Source organism: Danio rerio, chromosome 7 (assembly GCF_049306965.1).
Source record: "Danio rerio strain Tuebingen ecotype United States chromosome 7, GRCz12tu, whole genome shotgun sequence".
Classification (NCBI taxonomy): Eukaryota; Metazoa; Chordata; class Actinopteri; order Cypriniformes; family Danionidae; genus Danio; species Danio rerio.
The window spans coordinates 36,339,494-36,358,800 of NC_133182.1; the positions used below are offsets into that span (position 1 = coordinate 36,339,494).

The 19,307-nt window shown below is 34.8% G+C and overlaps 2 protein-coding genes across 10 annotated transcripts in view; both read right to left on the reverse strand.

Annotated features, from left to right (window-relative positions):
* The window catches only part of fto (FTO alpha-ketoglutarate dependent dioxygenase), a 231,806-nt gene that overhangs the window by 120,766 nt on the left and 91,733 nt on the right, over window positions 1–19,307 (reverse strand). For 6 of the 9 annotated variants that reach the window (XM_001345874.9, XM_009303351.5, XM_073908752.1 and 3 more), the window contains exon 8: window positions 15,989–16,113. In XM_001345874.9, the coding sequence (XP_001345910.5) occupies window positions 15,989–16,113 (125 nt within the window). Of the gene's footprint in view, window positions 1–10,063; window positions 10,149–10,331; window positions 10,365–11,614; window positions 11,719–11,910; window positions 12,029–15,988; window positions 16,114–19,307 lie in introns of those variants that run through there. The other 3 variants (XR_012383388.1, XR_012383387.1, XM_073908753.1) reach the window with 3 other exon arrangements.
* On the reverse strand, window positions 4,676–9,881 carry LOC100147899 (uncharacterized). Its single transcript, XM_017356593.4, has 9 exons — window positions 9,747–9,881; window positions 9,503–9,568; window positions 9,219–9,355; window positions 9,029–9,122; window positions 8,800–8,899; window positions 8,436–8,689; window positions 8,128–8,314; window positions 7,620–7,744; window positions 4,676–7,521 (listed from the first exon to the last, which is right to left on the reverse strand). Exons 1-9 carry the CDS (start codon window positions 9,753–9,755, stop codon window positions 7,204–7,206), a joined length of 1,290 nt encoding a protein of 429 aa, XP_017212082.2. The 5' UTR covers window positions 9,756–9,881; the 3' UTR covers window positions 4,676–7,203.

Here is a 19,307-nt window from a genome sequence, read left to right on the forward strand (position 1 = left end):
AGCTTTTGCTCAAACCAATTGCTAATAAATAAAAAGATAAATTTTGTCCATGTATATAATTATACTTCATGATATCTAATGCATTATCTAAAACTCGCCATTTATAAACTATTACGAATATGTTTTAGCCATTTTCAAAATAACACACAGAATTAAATCCAGGAAGCAGAAAGTTCATAAATCTAAAGTTCATAAATCTTTTTTTCTAGTTAAAACAAAATGACCAATAACTCAAGCTTATTCATCCAAGTACATTATATTATATTGTTATTATATTATAATAATTATTGCAAAAATGTTTAAATATGATTAAAATAAATATTATAAATATATATAATTTAAAATAAATTCCAAAATAAATAAATCTAAATATTATTAAAATACATTTTCTGAATTTAAATAAATGTAAAATAAATAAATATTTAAGTAAAACATTTGAACAAGAAAACATTTGATCAAATCAATAATAAAATAAGGAAAACTAAATAAACATGTACTTGAATGTTTATAAATAATACTATAGCGAGTTGTTAAAATACTTTTAAAGAATACTTTATTAACTATTTTCCAGATGATATTTTCAAACAATTAATAACTTTATTATTTTAGTATAAATAGGTTCTAAATAAACTTTAATGAATGGCTTTAAAATTTAAAATAGAACTGTATCATAATAATTAGAGGTCCATGGTGGAATTTAATAGATTAAAACCCCGACTGTAAATGTTCAAATGTGTGAAGCAAAACCATTTGCACTTTCACTAAACACTAATCACTTAAAATGTATTTTAAAGTCAGATAAACAATAAAGAAGAACTTGAAAAGCAAGGTCACATATTTGATTCCCCAATACAGTGAGTAAATCTAACACTCAAATTGACTCTCTCTTTATATAAAACCATCTGCCAAACAAGCACATTTAATATGCATATGACAATAAATATGCAGAGTACCTCCATATCGGTTCAACATTTCAACGGTCAAAATGTTTGGAGGTGACCTGCATGACTGATTTCGAGAACTTAATAAGCCTGAGTACCCATAAGTCAGCAAGAGGAGCCTGCAGTCGCATTTAGCATCTCTGTCCCTCAGGGAAACTTTAGATAGCTGAAAGCAGGTCCAGAGGCCCCACAGTCTGCAACGCTCAAACTACTGTTTAAGAAAGCAAATGTCTGTAAGACAATAAAAGCCTTAATCAATCAGCCGCTGCGCTTATGTTTATGAGCCTGTAGCGCCAACCATCCATCACTCGGTTTTTACCACTCAAAACACAGACGCGGAGACAAAAGAAAGGCATAATGCGAGGAGCGGGCCTGCCGCATACTAAATTAATAAAACAATCGCAGCCTTTCACTGCAAAATAAGCAACATGATTTAGCACGCCGCTCCGAGAAGTTGCTTTTCAGGGAGAGTGGTCAGAAATGAATGTTTGTGTTCGTGACAGTTGTCATGTTAATAGCAGTTTTCAATGACATATTTTAAAGCATAATATCATAGTCTAAACACAACACAATCATGACAAACTGCATATCATTTAAAAGCATGAAAGGGTAGTTTTCATATTTGTTGACTGGTTTGAGGAACAATGATTTATTCATTTGTGACAAGATTACTCAACTGAGTCGTAAAGCAAGTAAGGGCCAATACTTTGCTACAGCAATCCACATGTAGATGATGAAAAATTGGTGGAAACCTCTGAACTGTCATGGAACGACTTCAAAGCATAACACCCATATTTTGAGAAAAAAAGTTCAGAAAATATTTTACATATAAAGAGAACACAAAACAGAATTTTTTTGATGAAGCGCTAACTAAAACACACATTTAGATATTTTACGTGTTTGTTGCAGGCTAAATTCAATCCACAAAACACAAAATCTTCACAATTTAACCAATTGCCTATACTACTTTTAAATACGATGTCTAATTCATAGATTTTGGGGAAAGGATGAAAGATATGGTAGACTGAACAAAAATTCAAGCAGTACTTCATCCAATTAAAAATCTTTCATTTCAGTTTAATATTATTTGTTTTATTTTTCAAATACTATAATGTAGGTTCAAAACATAGTTAAATAAAAATGTTTTTGATTAAGAGCTATTGTTTTGACCAATGTAAAATTTCGAGGTTACTCATTTTATGGGGATTTTGATTAAAGCTATATTTTCTTGTTTAGAAGTCAAATGTGCATTGAACCAGGTTATATAAAATTGTTCTCATCGAGATAGAAAATATTAAGGCAAATTATTTGTGATAAAATTTAGATGTGAACAATTACCCTAATTGTTTTTGTTTTTTTGTTTTTTTTGGATGAATGGATGAAAGCTTTTTTCCAGTGTTTGTATCACTCAAATCATAGTTAAAAACATACACAGGTCTATTGTTCATTTTTTTCAAATGGAGCAAATGAAGTTTGCTGGAAGTAAGGGGATTTTCACAATCTATCACTTTTTTTCTTAAACCATTTTAAAGGCTAATATTATTAGCCACACTTAAAATTTTATTATTATTACTATTTATTTTCTACAGAACAAACAACTGTTATACAATAACTTTTCTAGTTTAACTATCAACCTAACTAAGCCATAATTCTGTACTTTTTGCACTTGGCTAAATTATAAATCTTGCGAATTAAGTACAAAAATTTTATGTACTGTCATCATGGAGACGGAGATTTATTATTAAAACTTATAGAAACAACTAATCAAACTAACGAAAACTAAACTGAAAATTAATTTAAAATTTTTTTTTTTTTCTTTATGTTAAACGTCACTTAATCGCTAATCATTTTAACTTCAAATATGTGGTAATATGGGGTGCCATTTTATGGTCACCAATCAATAAAAAAGGTAAAGTTAAGAACTTTGCCCCATAAAATATCACAGAAAACTAATTTGTTGAGATTAAAATGTCTAATTTGGAACAATTTTGATATTTTTATGATATCTGGCTTTGGTGTTCTAGCAATTTTAGCATAAAAAAGGTTTTGTAAAATACATGTTTTACACAATATACATTTTTCAGCATATATAAGTACACCCCTCACAAATCTGTCTTTTAAATTCATATTTTTAATAGGAAGCTATGCAATATAGTATTTGTGCATATACAAAAGATTAGTCAGTACTAAATTAAAATCTGGAGCTTATATAACAAAATAACTTTCGATAACAGTCCAAAAACTAGTACACCCAAATTTATTTGTTAGAGAAACAAATAAATAAATACAAATTTAAAAATCAAGAGAAGCAAAACAATAAAAAATTTGGTGGACATTTTTTAGGTTATAATTTTTTTCAATATTTAGCTTGAATTGATTTTACTTTCAATTTCTACAGATGTTCTGTGACTAAATATCATTGTAATAAATATGTCTGTTTAATAACTCTGTTTTGTTTAAATGCACCAAAATACATTGCCTATATTCACTGAGAAATGGATCAAAATATTCATTTTCAAAATGTGGTGTACTCAATTATGCTGAACACTGTAATAAACTATACACCTATTTTATTACAAATAAGCTTAAATAACTTTTTTATAAATTAACTTTCAGACTTTTTTTTTTTTTTTAATTCAGGAACATACTGGCTTCTTTAACTAAGACTAAACATAGATTCTAGACCACCAAAGCATTCAAGATTTACAACAGTTTACAATGGATAAAGAAAAAATTGCAGCTGACAGGTTAATACATCAGCACATTCAGGTGAGCGATGTACGCCGTTCATTTTATCAGCTCATGTCGGAGGAGATATTATCAGCTATGAGTTCATTTTTGTCTTAACCTTGCCTGAGCTATCAGCCTCTCCTCCCTAAATGCAATTTGTTGACAGCTACTTTACAGAGCTGTGGCTGATGTTCAGAAGAGTGACGTTATCTGGCTGAGGAGGGGGGCAGGAAGTGATAGTGGAAAAGGATGAGTTCAAACACATCGCAGTGTGCGCATGTGGAGGACTGAAGGTAAGCTTTATCTAATCACGCTGCTCCGGCAGATGAAATAAACTTCTATGTGTTTTCATGTGTGACCGATGTGTTTGTTTTGGAGGTTAGTGTCAGTGTGTGTTGCTGCTTGTCCAGAAAATCATTAATGGTATAAATTTTTCTAACAGTGAAATAATATCTAAAATACACACATAGATTGGTTTTGGGGGTTTATGGGGACTCTCCAAAGCCATAATTTATTTTATACTGTAAAAACTGCTTATAATATGGCATTACCCTACCACTAACCCTAAACCAGGGGTGTCAAACTCAGTTCCTGCACAGTAAATTTTGCTGTGTTGAATAAACTCTTAAAGAGTTAAATTTAACACTGCACGTGAGTGTATTTGGTCCCACTCAGAATTGGTGTTAAATTAACACTTTTCATTGTGTTATATTTTCAGAGTAAAATTAACTCAATTTTGAGTTAAAATTTAACACTGGTCAACACTGAAAATTGTTAAGCTGTTTAACTCTGAACAGAAATTAACTCTGTCTGGTGTTCCTTAATTTAACACCAAACAGAAATCAACTCCGGTTAAATGTTAATACATCACTAATAAAGAGTTGATTTACAACCCGTATGGTGTTGCTTTAACTGTCATTATTTCACTCTGGTGCAATTTTTTAATGCTACTGAACATACTAAAAAAACATTAAACAACAAATAAAACAGAAAACGAAACTCAATATCAGTTAAAACTTTTATTAAAACATTCAGGCTTACAAAAATACAGTGCAAAAATTTCAAGTCTGCATAAAATGGCAATATGGTACAATATGAAGTACAGAATCAGTTGTACCATATTTTCTTTGAAGATCAAATGGTTTGAAATAACACAGCTCATTAACATTGACAACTGTTAAAACTTTTTCTGGATGCAGTCTGACTGTAAAAGCATAGTAATGCTCATCAAAACATACAGTTTCCATTAGTGTGCCACATAACAGTACATTTTCATTTTTGACAGCTAGAGTCATGATCTTACAAAACACTGGCATCTCATTTGCTACTTCTGTGCAGATAATAAAGTCAGGACGATACTCTGTGCCATGATGTTTGATCCACTTTACAGCATAGACTATTTCAGATATTACCACACCTAATTTTGAAGCAATCTCTGGGCCACCTCTAATTTCCCTGAGTTCCACCATCTTTCCTGGGCCAAGAGTCAGTCTGTACTGGCTAAAAGACTCCCAATACATTGCCATACAACTCTGGTGCTTTTTGGCTAGTGTTTTGGTGATGTTTTTGAAACTTTTTAATTGTGTTTTAAAGAATTTGTGCTTAGCTTCATAACGCATACACCATGTGTGCAAAATTGGACCAATTTTCCTTATACATTGTGGGTAATGTATCATGATGTGATGTTTTGGCAGAAGATTTTTTTGGGGGAATAACATTTTAAATAGCCGATGATGTTCAATTATCAAATGTTTAAAATAAGTGGTCATGCCATCTGTTAAGACAGGTGAAAAGACAATGTTAACAATCTGCAGAAGTAAAAGCAAAAGATGCCAGTGTTTATCATCTTTATGTATTAAATCTCCAAATATTAAAGGCAAATTGCGCAATAAGCACCAAGATTGAATAGCATTTAAACCTAAATCATTGCTTCCATCAAGCAATTTGACTTTTGGAGGACGGTTTCTCTGCTGATTGTAACCATAGTCAAAAGCATGTACTCTACCATCAAGATCATTGGCACTCAGAAAATTATGCTGAATGTACTGCAGAACAAGTTTTACCTCTAGCTGGGCAACTCCTTCTAGAATGTCGTGCATTATATCAACAGCAAAATTGGTGGCTGTGTTGAAATATTTGAGGGAATTTAATAAGCATGCCCTTTTGACACCATACACGTGAGGTAGTGTAGAATCAGACTGTAAAGTTTCACAATGCAGAGCATGCATCTCAGCAGTTCTTAGTTCAACCTCAGGACTATCTTCAGAGAACACTGACTGAAACTGATGCTTCTCAAGCAGACAAAAACGACAACAATATCGAGCCCCAAATGATTCCAGAAAGCCAAACAAGCTGTGCAGACCTAGGTTATCCCCTGTGACTTGAACGATAGTACCCTTGATGCATCTTCCAGACACTGGATTCTTAACTCCCTCAATTTCAAGCACTTTCAGATCATTGACCAGGGGCTCAATTATGGAGTTAAAACCATAGCGCTTAACATCCTGTGCATGAAAGAGGGCACATAAATGAATATTAACCAGTGAGGAGTTAAAAACTGGTGGGAAATTTCTTAATGAAAAATAGATTGCACCCAATTTATGTATACCTTTCTTTGAGCCCAGTGGATTAGCTGTCTCAAAATCATCATAAAATAACTGAATTTGTAAGGCGTCTTTTTCTGTAGAAAATAAAGGACTGCTTTTAAAATGTGCTGCATCACTTAAGTCCACATAAATTCCTTCCTTTGAAATGTGTCTGGGTTTAAACAAATGGGTAAGTTGTGGATTTTTTAAAATTGTCTTTAGAGTTTCTAAAATGGGAATATAAGAAAATTTATCAGTCACAACAACTTGATCAAATGTTCCTGTAGTTTTATTTCTTCTGCTGTCAAATCTTGTGCCGAGTACTATTTCACTAGGTTCAACAATTCCCCATTTTGCTGTAAACAGTCGCTGTCGCTTGACTTCCGAATTTAACGAAGTAAATGGATTTTCTAAATTTGTAAAAGATTCCTCTATTTTCCTTTTACTAACAGTGTCCTCAGAAGATAGACAGAGCAAAGCTGCATCCTGGGCTTGACTATGAATCTCAAAAACCACTATTTCCATAGATGAAACAAAACCATTTATTGCAGACTGACTTAAACCAGCAACTTTCAGTTGTGCAACAGCAGACGCACACATATCTAAAGTGTTCTTATTAGACTTTAACATTACAGATGTTGTGGCCACATCTTCAGCACTGTCACTCTGGTGGAACATTGCAGCACTATTTTCTTCCTCTGTCTCACAGATGCCACTAGGGTCACAACTCTGTTCACATTGTTTAGGATGTTTTATATTCAAATGTTTTCTAAAACCTGAGAAGGTACCAAACTCAGAACCGCATCCTGCCTCTACACATTTAAGTCGAAGGCTCTTTCCAGGAACCAAACCATGAACAAATCTGAAGTGCCTAACAAGCATTTTTGAACCATTTAATTCAGTCTCACAAACAAAACACTTCATGAGTGCACTGGAACTTTAGGCACCTAGTTAAGCAGCCTTGCCCTAACCTCAGCAACACGAGGACTTTCTTTCACTTTCCCAACATCTATGTTGTACACAGTGGTTTGAATGAAAGTGTACATGTTGTGCAGCATGGTGTTGTAAGAGGTGCCAAAAACATAATGTGCCTTAAACAGTTCATCAAAGGCACCAAGAGAAGAGGTGGACTTGCATGGAATGGCATGCTGATCAAGGATGATGAAGAACTGGTGAATTGAATCCTTCTGAGGACCTACAGCCAGGAGATAGGGCTGAGCGCTCGCAGAGATGTCTTGCAGCTGCTCCTCAATGTTTGTTCCACTCTAAAAAAAAGCAAGCAAGTAAAAAAGAAACATCACTAACAAGTTAAATAATAAAAAACTATGACAGAACAATCATTAAATAAAACCAGCAAACAAACCTTCTTGAAGACAACAAGATGATTTTCTGCTTGAGAAGCAGAAACTTTCCCTGGTCTCTTCCGGCCTTGAGCAGATGGTGGAATCAGATGCAACAGTAGTACTGAAGCAAGGTCGCTGTCCCAAACTGTTTAAACAGGTAACAAACAATTGGTTAATATCATAAATGTTAACTCGCAGCAAAACAATGTTGAAAACTAGAAGTTAACTACATAAAATAGCCAAAAATATATACAAAGTGACTAAAGCTACATTAACAATCTTAGTTTGAATCCAATTATTTGTAAATCTGATAAAACTTTGATCCAAACTACCAACATATAAAAAAATTTATGAATATGATTTGCAATAATACACACACATATATATGAATGAATTCCAATTGAATATGAACAATTAAAAATTAAACTGACAGTGTGTAACTATGGCTAACTTCATTCATGCTTGGGTTCCTTTAAATATTATAATAACCATGGTATGAAACATTACCTAAACAATCAAAATTCTTACCAATATGAACATCATCTTCAGTGTCATCACGAAGAGATTCTGCTGCTAGCAAAAGTTCCTGTAAATCGCTGGTTGCAGGAAGTCTTTTGCACTGCTGAATGACTTTTTTCTTGAACGCTGTTGTCCACTTCTCTAGCAGCTTGCCTGACACTCCTTCTCCAAACATCAGAACAAAGTCTTGCTCAATCTAATAAGCATAACATTTTAATTATTGTAATGCTTAGGGCAAATCTTTAAACTCATGTCACCACTGACTATTTGTTTTTTATACAACAAACCATTTATCAAATATGATTATAAACACTTACCAAGCCTTTAATGTCCTTGAAACGAGGAAAAATTGTCAATAGATCACTGGACTGCATGGGATCAAGAACCATCTTACGACGATAGTCAAATGTCAGTTTCATTTTCTTCTTGATGGCATCCTCATCAGCAGAATGGTTCATGAATGCAATTGCTTCCTTGCATTCATCCTCACTCAGGACAATCTCTGAAGTAAACTTTGAATGCCTTGCTACAGTTGGTCCACCGGATCCCCGCTCAGCATACGACACTTGACCTAACAAACAACAAAACTATTTTAACTGTTTGTTTATACAAAATAAAAAAAAATAATCATCCAAGCACAAAGAAAATTAGATTGCTACATTTCTGAAGTTCATTTTGTACCTTCAAATGATCCTCGTCGTTCTTTAGCCAGGTTTCTCTGAATAGTTTTGATTCTCCATGCCAAATATCCGGTGCCACTCTCACCATCATAGTAATGCTCCTAAAGAGATAAAAATGGGTAAAAAGGGGGACACAGGAGCAAAATATACCATCTGTAGTATAGGTGTGTAAAAAAAAAAAAAAAACGTGACAACACAAATGTAAAATTTTAAAAAGGTGCAAGACTTACAAAGCCATTTTTGGAATAGGGGTCACTGAGGTAAGGGAACAAAGCCACGATTCCTCTGGCATATTTTTCTTTGACCAGCCTTGGTGGGGACCCTCTGCAAAATAATGATTAATTATAAAAAATAATAAAATAAATCCACAACTATATCAAGTAGCTATGTGTACACACAAATCAGTACTGTGCAGATTACCCATTTTTTTCGGTCATATCAGCTGCCAGGATATTAACCATTTTTCTCCTCGTTTCATCCTTTAAAGCCTTTGTTCTGTTATACTCATTTATTATACTCTCGCCTCCAGGTTTCTTGACAAGAACAGATTGCACCAGCTTTAAAATAAGAGGGGAAAAGGCAGGTTATAAACAAATTAAACAAACACACCTAACAAAAAGCAAAAAAAGAATTTTTAAATAAAATGTAAATTATATATTTTTTCACTTTAAATCATTTTTATGTAGAAAAAAAAAAAAGTCCACCTTTTTTGCTTCATCATCCAGCTTCATTCGCTTACTGTCAGGGCCTTCTTCAATAATGACTGTATCCTGAGAGTCAAGGGAGTCAAAGGATGAAGACAGAGACTGATCGAAATGCATAGAAGATGATTGTGGAGAGGCCGGTTCCAAATCTGTTTGCATAAACAATATAAGGAGGGGGGGTCAGGAAGTCTCTATGACAAAAACTGTGAAACATTACAGTCAAATAATGTGATAAAATACAAACCTGCACCATGTTTTATGGTGAGAACGCCAACGGAGGGATCTTTGATTAACTCTTCAAAAACATCACCATCCACCTCAGTCCCAGATTCATCCACAACCTTCACGTTCTCAGGTACATTTGGAACCCCAAACTTCAAAAAGGCTAAACAATACATAAATAATATATTGCATAATAACAAAATGTGAAAGCTGATCAGTTATATACTGGTAACTCTGAATATCATCTGGAAACATAACACAGCAGCATATACATCAGTATTTAAATTGACCACATACCAAATAAGAAATCTGAATAACAAAAGTGTAATTGTTTCTTACCTGCAGACAAAAAGTCCTCCAGGTTCAGATTGGCTATTTTAACAAACTTTTGTGCATCCCCAAATTTCACCTTTACCAGCATGCTCTGTAGGAAAAGAGAATGTTTCATACAGGTGCCAATGGGGGGGATTTATAAATGACACAAAAATGGCACATAGGTTTATAAATTGTTGCAAGATTTTATAACCATTAACATATATTTATTATTTAAGAATTGGTCATCCCAGTTAGTAAAGTAATTACACAAGTACTTAAAGGTTTTACTCACGATGTGATCTGTAGAGCCTTATATGCACAGAAACTTGGGGGAAAAGAAAACACCAATATGTCAACAATCATTTTTCTGTTATGTCAAAGTATAACACACATTCACCATAGAAAAAAAAAGATTCTAATCCACTTAATTTTGAAATAATGTCTGTGCTGAAGGGTTGTCATGATACTGAATATTGGTACTGGAATTAAAAGCATCCATTTCCGCTAATATTTAAGTGTTTTTGAGTAGCCAAAATATTATTAAAATGTAATAAGTTGCTTCCAAACTCATCTACAACTAGCAAAGACGTTGCCACATTACACAAAATAGTCATAACTTGGAATGCTGTAAGAGTAAATCATCATTTATTGTTTACCTGGTCTTTTGTCTATGATTATCAGCTTCAGCTCTTCAAACGTCAGTGGTTCGTTCACGTCACACAGACCCATATTAATTAAGCTGCCAAAAGGAGCCATGATTTTAGTTTACCTCTCGAGTCTTCTGGTTTTTGAGTCGTTCGTTTATCATGTGGCAGCACGTGAAGAGAGATGAATCAAATCCGAAGACTCGAGAAATGAACGAATCAAAACATTTTCCGGCTCTAAATGCATGACTGGCTTCTGTCTTTCACGCGATGAACGAACGACTCAAAGCACATAGAAGACTCGAAAAGGAACGAATCTTCTGCTCCACCAGCACAATTGTGCGCGTGCGCAATTAAACGAATCACTCCGAAAGGACTCAACGTTTTCGAGTCATACAAAAGATTCATTCAAAATGAACGAATCGTTTATGAACGGCCCATCACTACATGTCACCGCTGTTTACCGGGCACAAACACAGATGCACGCCACTTGATCGTTTTAAAAGCCGCGAAGATGAGCTGGCGTGTCTAACGTTATGGGCTGACATTTAAGAGATCCGCTGATGATTCACAGTTTTAAAATGATCCGCTGTCTCTGTATCGGTGTTTGCACTCGGTAAACAGCGGTTAAGTGCGGTGAACTGGTGACCTTCACGGCCAAACGGCGGGGTTTAGGACCGCGCTCAACAGCGAATTTCAGTTAACTGTTACCGAAAAACAGTATCATGACAACACTAACAAGCTGTTAAAATGCAACCTCTTAACAGAGAAACGTTAATTAGGAAGTAATTTGAAATGGACTGAAAATATTTAACCAGCAGTGAGCTCGACAGCCATACAGACACAGTTAATTTTACACTACATATGTTCATATCATATAACTTTCTCTGTAAGTTACCATCTTAATATGTTGAAACAACAAAATACTGACCTAACAGTTACCTGGAGCATTGCAGAGTTGCTCTTGAAAGCAAAACTTCGAGGCTAAATGTAGCCTAACGTTACCGTCTTCTTCAGAGAGTTCACAGTACAAAACTAAATGGATATAAAAGTAAGATTAGAAATCGCAAAAACAATTTAAGTAAGATCATTGGCATCGTTTAAGCTTTATCTTTAACGTTAAGGTGACCACACTGTGATAAAATCGATGGAATGACACGGTCACAAAGTGACTCATAATCAATGTTTTAACAAACAAAACGCATCAAAGTACAACATATACCGCTGTGTTAGCACATTTACTCATATAAATCGATAAAATGATGTTTTAAGACGTTAAACAAGAGAGCTTACCTATACGCACGAGGGAGCAGAAAATGGCGCCGACAAAACTCCAACACGTTCTCTGCAGGGGGTAGATTGAGGGGCGGAGCTTAACAGAGCAAAGTTAACGACGTAGAATACAACTCTGATCATTTTCACCAACACAAGGGGATGTCTTTCACCGTTTCTTGTAAAATTAACTCATTTTGAGTAAATGCAGATTAACACAGCTTAATTAACACAGCGGATTTTACTGTGTGGAGGGCCGCTGCCCTGCACAGTTTAGATCCAACCCTGCTTCAACACACTTACCTGTACAGTAGATTTGAAGCAAGTCTAAAGGATTTAATTAGTTTGATCAGATGTGTTTAATTACTGTTGAAACTAAACTGTAGAACTGCAGGGGACCATATGAGAGTTTCAGAGAGCTAGCTGCCAGCAACTGTGCCCTAAACCAAACCCTCACATTCTGTATTAAAAAATTCTGTGTTAAATTTTAAAAATCAAAAGACTATAAAAAATGTGTTGAATTTTTCAAACAGTTTTGAATTATGAAGACATGGTGAATGTCCTCATAAACCACCTCAACATTGTAATATGTTGTAATACTCATGTCATTATACTAATTTGTGTCCTCGAAAACCACTAAAACCAGTACACACAATAGTTAAAAACTGTCTTTAATAATGTGTAATCTGTAATTACTGTATTTAGTAATGTAATCTAATAATAATTTATAATGTAAAGTAATTATTAATCTAACTACTGTACATTACTACTAAATAAGCTAATTATGCTAACAAATATATTCACTACTTTAAATAATTGCAGTTGAATAGTTGAATATAAGAAGAAATCGTAATGAAAAGAACAAATCATAATGTATTTCATAACTGCATTAGGCATAAACGCAACTTTTACCATGCAAGTTGTTTCATACTGCAAAAATTGTTTATAATATGGCCTAACTCTAGCCCTAACCCTAAACCGAACCCTCACATTATGACGTTTAAGAGTTTGAATTATGAGGACACAGGGCACACAATAATATAACCCCAAACACTATCTAAATAATCAAAAATGTGAAACAAAATTAAAGTAAAACATTTATAATTTTTCCATTGTGGTAAGTTGCATGTGCCAAAATATGATGCAACATGATTTTAAAAAATGCAATAAAACTATGCTATACAAAGTGCATCAGTGTTAAAGTGGAAACCATAAAGTGTGTGTGCGTGTGTTGTGTGTGTATCTCTGACTATCTGACAAATGGTGGCATCTGACTGCCTGACAAATGAATCACAGTCTGGTCCATAGTTTTCATCGTCTGATTTAACAACCCTGTTTCAACACAACATCAACTCTGTTTACAGGTACCAGCAGGCCTGGGTGTCACTCCGAGGTCAGAGCGAGGGGACGACCCCCAAAAAGAGGCCACTTTACAGAAACAAGAGTCCTTACTGATGTAGAAGCATAGATGCAAGAACGTTTTAATGACGAAAACTTATGCTCTGTTTTAGGCTCTACCAGATGATGGTCTGATCAGAAAGAAGAGAGATTACCACACACACACACACAAACTCATGGTCTGAAGAGATATAATGAAGAATGAGAAAGCAGTAGTGTGTGCCAGTGGTGTGTGTGCAAAGTGGGAATACAAACAAACACAATTTTGATTAAAAATTAATATTACAAATTTGACTGAAATAAGCACATAACTGTAGATATTGAAATGAATAAATACAAGAAATATAATAAGAGGAAAAATGTAATAATGTAACTTAATAAATATTTGAATCAAGCCTTATTCACACTAGCAGTGACTTTCTAGCTGCCTGTCGCTCTGGGTGGAGATCTGCTGCAAACACAGGTGTATGTCTACAACACGGAGGATCGAACCGGCCTTCAAGCAAGCTGAGAGAGATCACATGAGCTCTACGGGTGCTCCTATTGGCTGTCCCTTAACAAAGTTGCTCTTCATTTGCATAAATTTGAAGGATTCTCACCTTTGTCGCATCGCTCAACATGCCCACCTGGTCTCCAATGGTCCCTTTCACTTGCGTAGACCAAGGTTATAATAGTTTTAGTTTTTTAGAAGCAGATTTACTAGTTTTTTTATTAGAATAAAAAACTAGTAAATCTAATATAAAATATATTTCTATATTTTGAAATGGCTTAGTTTTAGTTTAGTTTTCATTAGTTGCAGTATTAGTTTTTTTTTTCTAAATAAGGATATTTGTGAGGTGCAAGATACAAAATTATCAGAATAAATATTGTATTATTAAAAAAAAATCAACCATGCATTAAAACATGTATTCAGAGGACACATGAACACTATCATCTACCACTTCCACATATCCATCCATAAATTCAAATACAACAGCCCACAAGACAGCAGCCCTAAGTACAATTTGTGTACAAAGCTTCTTTTGGGGTTAATATACAGTAGTGATGGGAAATTCAGATCTTTAACTCGAACCAGATCTTTTGTGACAATTCTCCCATGTTGGGACTCAACATACCAAAATTATGTAGTCAGCAATCATGATCTCTGTCAAAACATCCCCATGATCTAAAAAAAATTCTTACTATTAAGTTTTGCAACCTAACTGAAACATGATTCACAAATTCCATGTAAGTTGTTCAAGTTTAGTTCAGTCACAGCAGGCTGTCATGTACTGTTTGTGTTTGGTTCACCATCTGCTGAATCACGCATTCTCAAATCTCATCTCAGTGTACTGATCTAATAACTGAATAACCCAGTCAGAGGGGGGTATCAGGCATGTTAAAAAGTAAGTTGTTTGTGGACAAGAGTGCTTACTGGAGATGTGAATGGTGAACTAGTTCAAGCAGTTCACATAAAAGATCCAGTTAAATAGATTAGTTTGTGATCGCGATCACTAATACAGAAATAAAACCCACTATTAGGCACAAAAATGTGTTAAGGTAATAGTTTAAGTCTCTGTATTTAAGGCTTTCACCATGCTGCTGTCATGTCTACTTGTTGTTTTGTCGCAGGAACAACAGCAAGGATGACAGGGGGAAAACCGGCTCGATCTGGCCAATGGTAGGAGAATTACAGACTCTGAGGTGCTGTATGGGTCAAACACCTGCAGTGCGAAGTCAATAAATTTACTACTAAAAGGCTTAAAGTTAGATTTTGTTTTAAATACATTTACAAAGACAAAAACGAAGGACGTTTTTGCTATAATTTTAGTTAGTTTCAGTTAGTTTGTATGTACACAATACAGTGTCAGCTAGTTCTAGTTTTTTTTTTTTACTCGTTTTTGTTTTTATTTCAGTTAACCACATTTATTTATTTAAAAATAAATTAGTTATCCTTTTTCATTTGTTTTTGTTAAATATGATATCCTTGGCGTAGACTGAGGTCGCCAGAAGTTGCTCATTCTTCGTTGAAATAAACGGTCGCTTGTTGCTTTGCCGCTGTGAGTCACTCGTAGTGTGAATGAGGCTTCGGGATAGAAAATTACTTGTTTTTTCTTTCTTATTTTTCCTTGAGCCAGATAAATATTTACCTAATTATTTTATTTGATGGTCTGCATGTATATATTTAATATAAATAAAACGGTATATAATAAACAACACACTGTATGTAACAATTTTAAGAATTGTTTTCATGTGGTCAAGTTAACAAGCTCTTACCAAAAAAAAAAACATTCCCATGTTTTACCTACTAATGGTCTGATCTGAACGAAGACAGATTACCACACAGACGCAGACGCACACTCTCTGTGGTCTGAAGGGAAATAATAAAGCGGGAGTGTGTGTCCGTGTGTTGGTATGCGTATCTGTGTGTGTAAAGCTGGTTCTCTCTGTTATCGGGACAAATGGGCAATGTCTCTCAGTCGCTCTTATCTCAGAGGAAGGAAGTCAATGGGCTATCAGCACATGTGTATGCGTGTGTTTGTGTGAACTCTCTCTGCCTTAACACACACACACACAAACACACGCGCACACACACACACAAATCCTTTCTTCTATGCAATTCACTGAAGATGTGACATTAAAGGCAGGAGTTTACCTGTCTCTCCATGTCTGTCTGTGCTGCTGTCTGTCGGTCAGCGCATTTAGTAACACGTCTGCCATCTCTCTTCTGTTCTCCTGTGCCGTGGCCTCATCCTCAACCACCACCAACAGCAGCTGAGTCTGCAAAACAATCAAATACAAGGAAGATATGACTTCAAACTACACATTACACAAGGTCAGTTTCAGTCTGGAAATTTGATACGCATCATAACTTGACCAAATACCAGCCAATTGCCTTTTATTTCAGGGAAGAGATTTAGATTTTAATTTAGCAGGGAGGCATACAATTGAGCATAAGTATATAAACAAAAATAACCTGCTTTCAACATTGACGATAATATTAAAAAGAATGTTTTGAGCACCCTTGACCATAAAAGCAGGCTTATGCTGCACTAGTATATTTATGCTAAAAGTAAATAATAGCTGCTAAAATTTTCTGTTTTACTGTTCCTAAGGTATATGTAAAGTTTTTATTTATTTTTTTTTTTTTATGTGATGTAAAGACATCTGTGTTATTGAAACAATGAAGAAGACAGCAGAATGATTTATTTAAAATATTTAACCTGACTTTTCCAAAATATTACAAATGTTAGAACCTATTTCAGAGCAGTAATCACAACACTGTGGTACTGTGAAACTGTCATATTTTTATCCAAGGTTATCATGCTGTCAGAAACGTATATTGGCCCACTCCTATCTACAAGTGTTTAGAGTAATAGCTAGAAAATGCATAGTGTGTGTCAAAATTAAAGATTATTATTTTGTGCCAATAATCATTGGTATTTGACAGTTCTTTTAAAATACTCAAAATGTCTCTGGTAAATGAAATACAACTGTTTGAAATTTTTAATGTCACATCTGTCATATCCATAACGAAGCTTCTTCCTAATAAATACAAAAATGTCAAATAAAATCAATCCTTTTTGTTTTATAGTGAGCCAACACTCATACTTTACTTTTTTTTCTACAAATTTCTACAAAGTATGCTGTATACTGTAAACTTGCATACTTTTTTCATCATGTCCACAAGGCATGTTAATTTTCCTCATTTAAAATCTAAAAAATGTTAACACACATTTGCTCTCTGAATTTGTGTTTTGAATTATTACTGCAAATGTCACATCCATAACACTGCAAAAGTCAGGGATGTCCAGACTCGTCCCTGGAGGGCCGGTGTCCTGCAAGGTTTAGTTACAACCTCAATCAGACACGCTTGGGCTGGCTAATCAAGCTTTTACTAGGCAGTCTAGAAACATCCTTGCAGGTGTGTTGAAGCAAGTTGGAGCTAAAATCTGCAGGACACCGGCCCTCCAGGACTGAGTTTGGACACCCCTGCTCTAAGTAAAAATCATGTTTTATGAAGATATTTTGTAAATTGCTTCTTAAGAAAAGGAAAGAAAGCTTTTAAGTATACTTTCTAGTTATTTTGCATGAATCAGCAGAAGCATTACAATTTTGAAGTAAAGTTAAGCAGGTTTTGTGGGGCGGCATGGTGGCTCAGTGGTCAGCACTGTCGCCTCACAGCAAGAAGGTTACTGGTTTGAATCACAACGTGGGTGTCCTCCTGGTGCTCCAGTTTCCCTCACAGTCCAAAGGCATGCAGTATGGGTAAATTGAATAAACTAAATTGTCTGTAGTGTATGAGTGGGTGGGTGTGTGTGTGTGTGTGTGTGTGTGTGTGTGTGTGTGTGTGTGTGTGTGTATGTGTTTTTGTGACATATCAGGACACAAATCTGTATAATGACATGGGTATGACACAGGTATTACAAAAAGGAGGTGAAATATGAGGACATTGGTGACGTCCTCATTTCTCAAAATGCTTATAAATCCTACAGAATGAGTTTAATCAGACAGTAAAGCTGCACACAGTCTCCTGTGATGGTTGGGTTTAGGGGCAGGGTGGGTTGAGGGCAATACAATACACGGTTTCTACAGTATAAAATGAATGGAAATCTATGTAATTTTCACAAAAACAAACAAACGTGTGTGTGTGTGTGTGTGTGCGTGCGTGTGTGTGTGTGCGTGCGTGTGAATAAGTGTGTATGGGTTTTCCCAATACTGTGTTGGAAGGATATCTGCTGGATAAAACTTATGCTGGAATAGCTGGCGGTTCATTACCCCATGGTGACCTCTAAAATAAAGACTAAGCCAAAAGAAAAAGAATGAATGAGAATGTCTTGTAAAGAGCAATGGCAAGATTCTATTATAATCACAAACTGCAGTCCACTACTATGAGTGTTTTTGTTTTTTGTTTGTTTGTCTTTTTCAAAATAATATTTGTTTGTAAAAGGCAGAAAACATGCAATTATTTTTCTGGGTTGAGATGTCTTAGTAATACTTAACCATTTTTTACTCGTCTTATTCATGAGTTTGCTTCTTGTAAAACATTTACAACTGACACAAATTTGGCAACATAAACACGCATTGGGTTAAGGAGGCAATCTCTAATCCTTGAACATTCTCTACAAAGTAACAACCGTGCTTATCTTGATATAAAGGAAATAAAGGAATCAAGCTTTACTAGCAATCCCATAGACAAGCTCTTAGCCAGTGCTTAAACAAATCAATATACATTCATTCCCTTCATGTCAGAGGTCAAATCAATTCTTTACTTATGCTTCAGACTCCAAGATTAACACAGCAACAGAAACAGCAGGACATCATTTAATTTTTTTCCTCTGCACATTATCTTTTTGATAAATAAACAAATAAACCTATCAATCATTGTTGAGTTTCTTTATAAAAATAGCATCTAATGCTCACAAAGACAAAACAAAAATGCTATAGCAAATATTATCAGCGTTTATTAATTTACCTTTTAAACAGATGCAGGAGACCAAGTTTCACTCTTTTCCTCTATATTAGCATGAGCTAAAATAACTGACAGGCGAGGAAGCAAATGCTAAAAAAGTGCTCTTAGCGTTGGTTCACCTCACCTGTTTCACAGCAATCTCTTTTTTTCCTCATTTCTTTTCATCCCCCGTTCATCCGTAAGACAGCACTTCTGTTTCTCGCTGAAGCATTACCTGTCAGCAGCCGTTACCTGTCTCTAAGAGCCGAGCGCAGAGTGAAAGAGTCTGCCAAGACTAACTCTGACTGTGGGGTCATGAGGTCAGCCAAATCACCAAAGAAAGACCATCAGACCAAACATATACTACTGGTCAAAAGTTTAGAATGTTCAATCGGTCACACTTTATTTTGATGGTCTGTTTGTTAAATTTAAGATACATTAAATCTACATGCCAGTTAATTCTCATATAGATAATAAGTAGACTGTTAGGTTAGGGTTGGGGTTAGTGTAAGTTGACATGTAC

What these genes read in the sequence shown, in the direction of transcription:
- LOC100147899 (XM_017356593.4), bottom strand. An exon ending in TCAAGGACATTAAAGGCTTG is followed by an intron (nt 8,315 to 8,435) that starts GTAAGTGTTTAT and finishes TATGCTTATTAG; the next exon opens with ATTGAGCAAGACTTTGTTCT. An exon ending in ATCTTGTTGTCTTCAAGAAG is followed by an intron (nt 7,522 to 7,619) that starts GTTTGTTTGCTG and finishes GCTTTTTTTTAG; the next exon opens with AGTGGAACAAACATTGAGGA.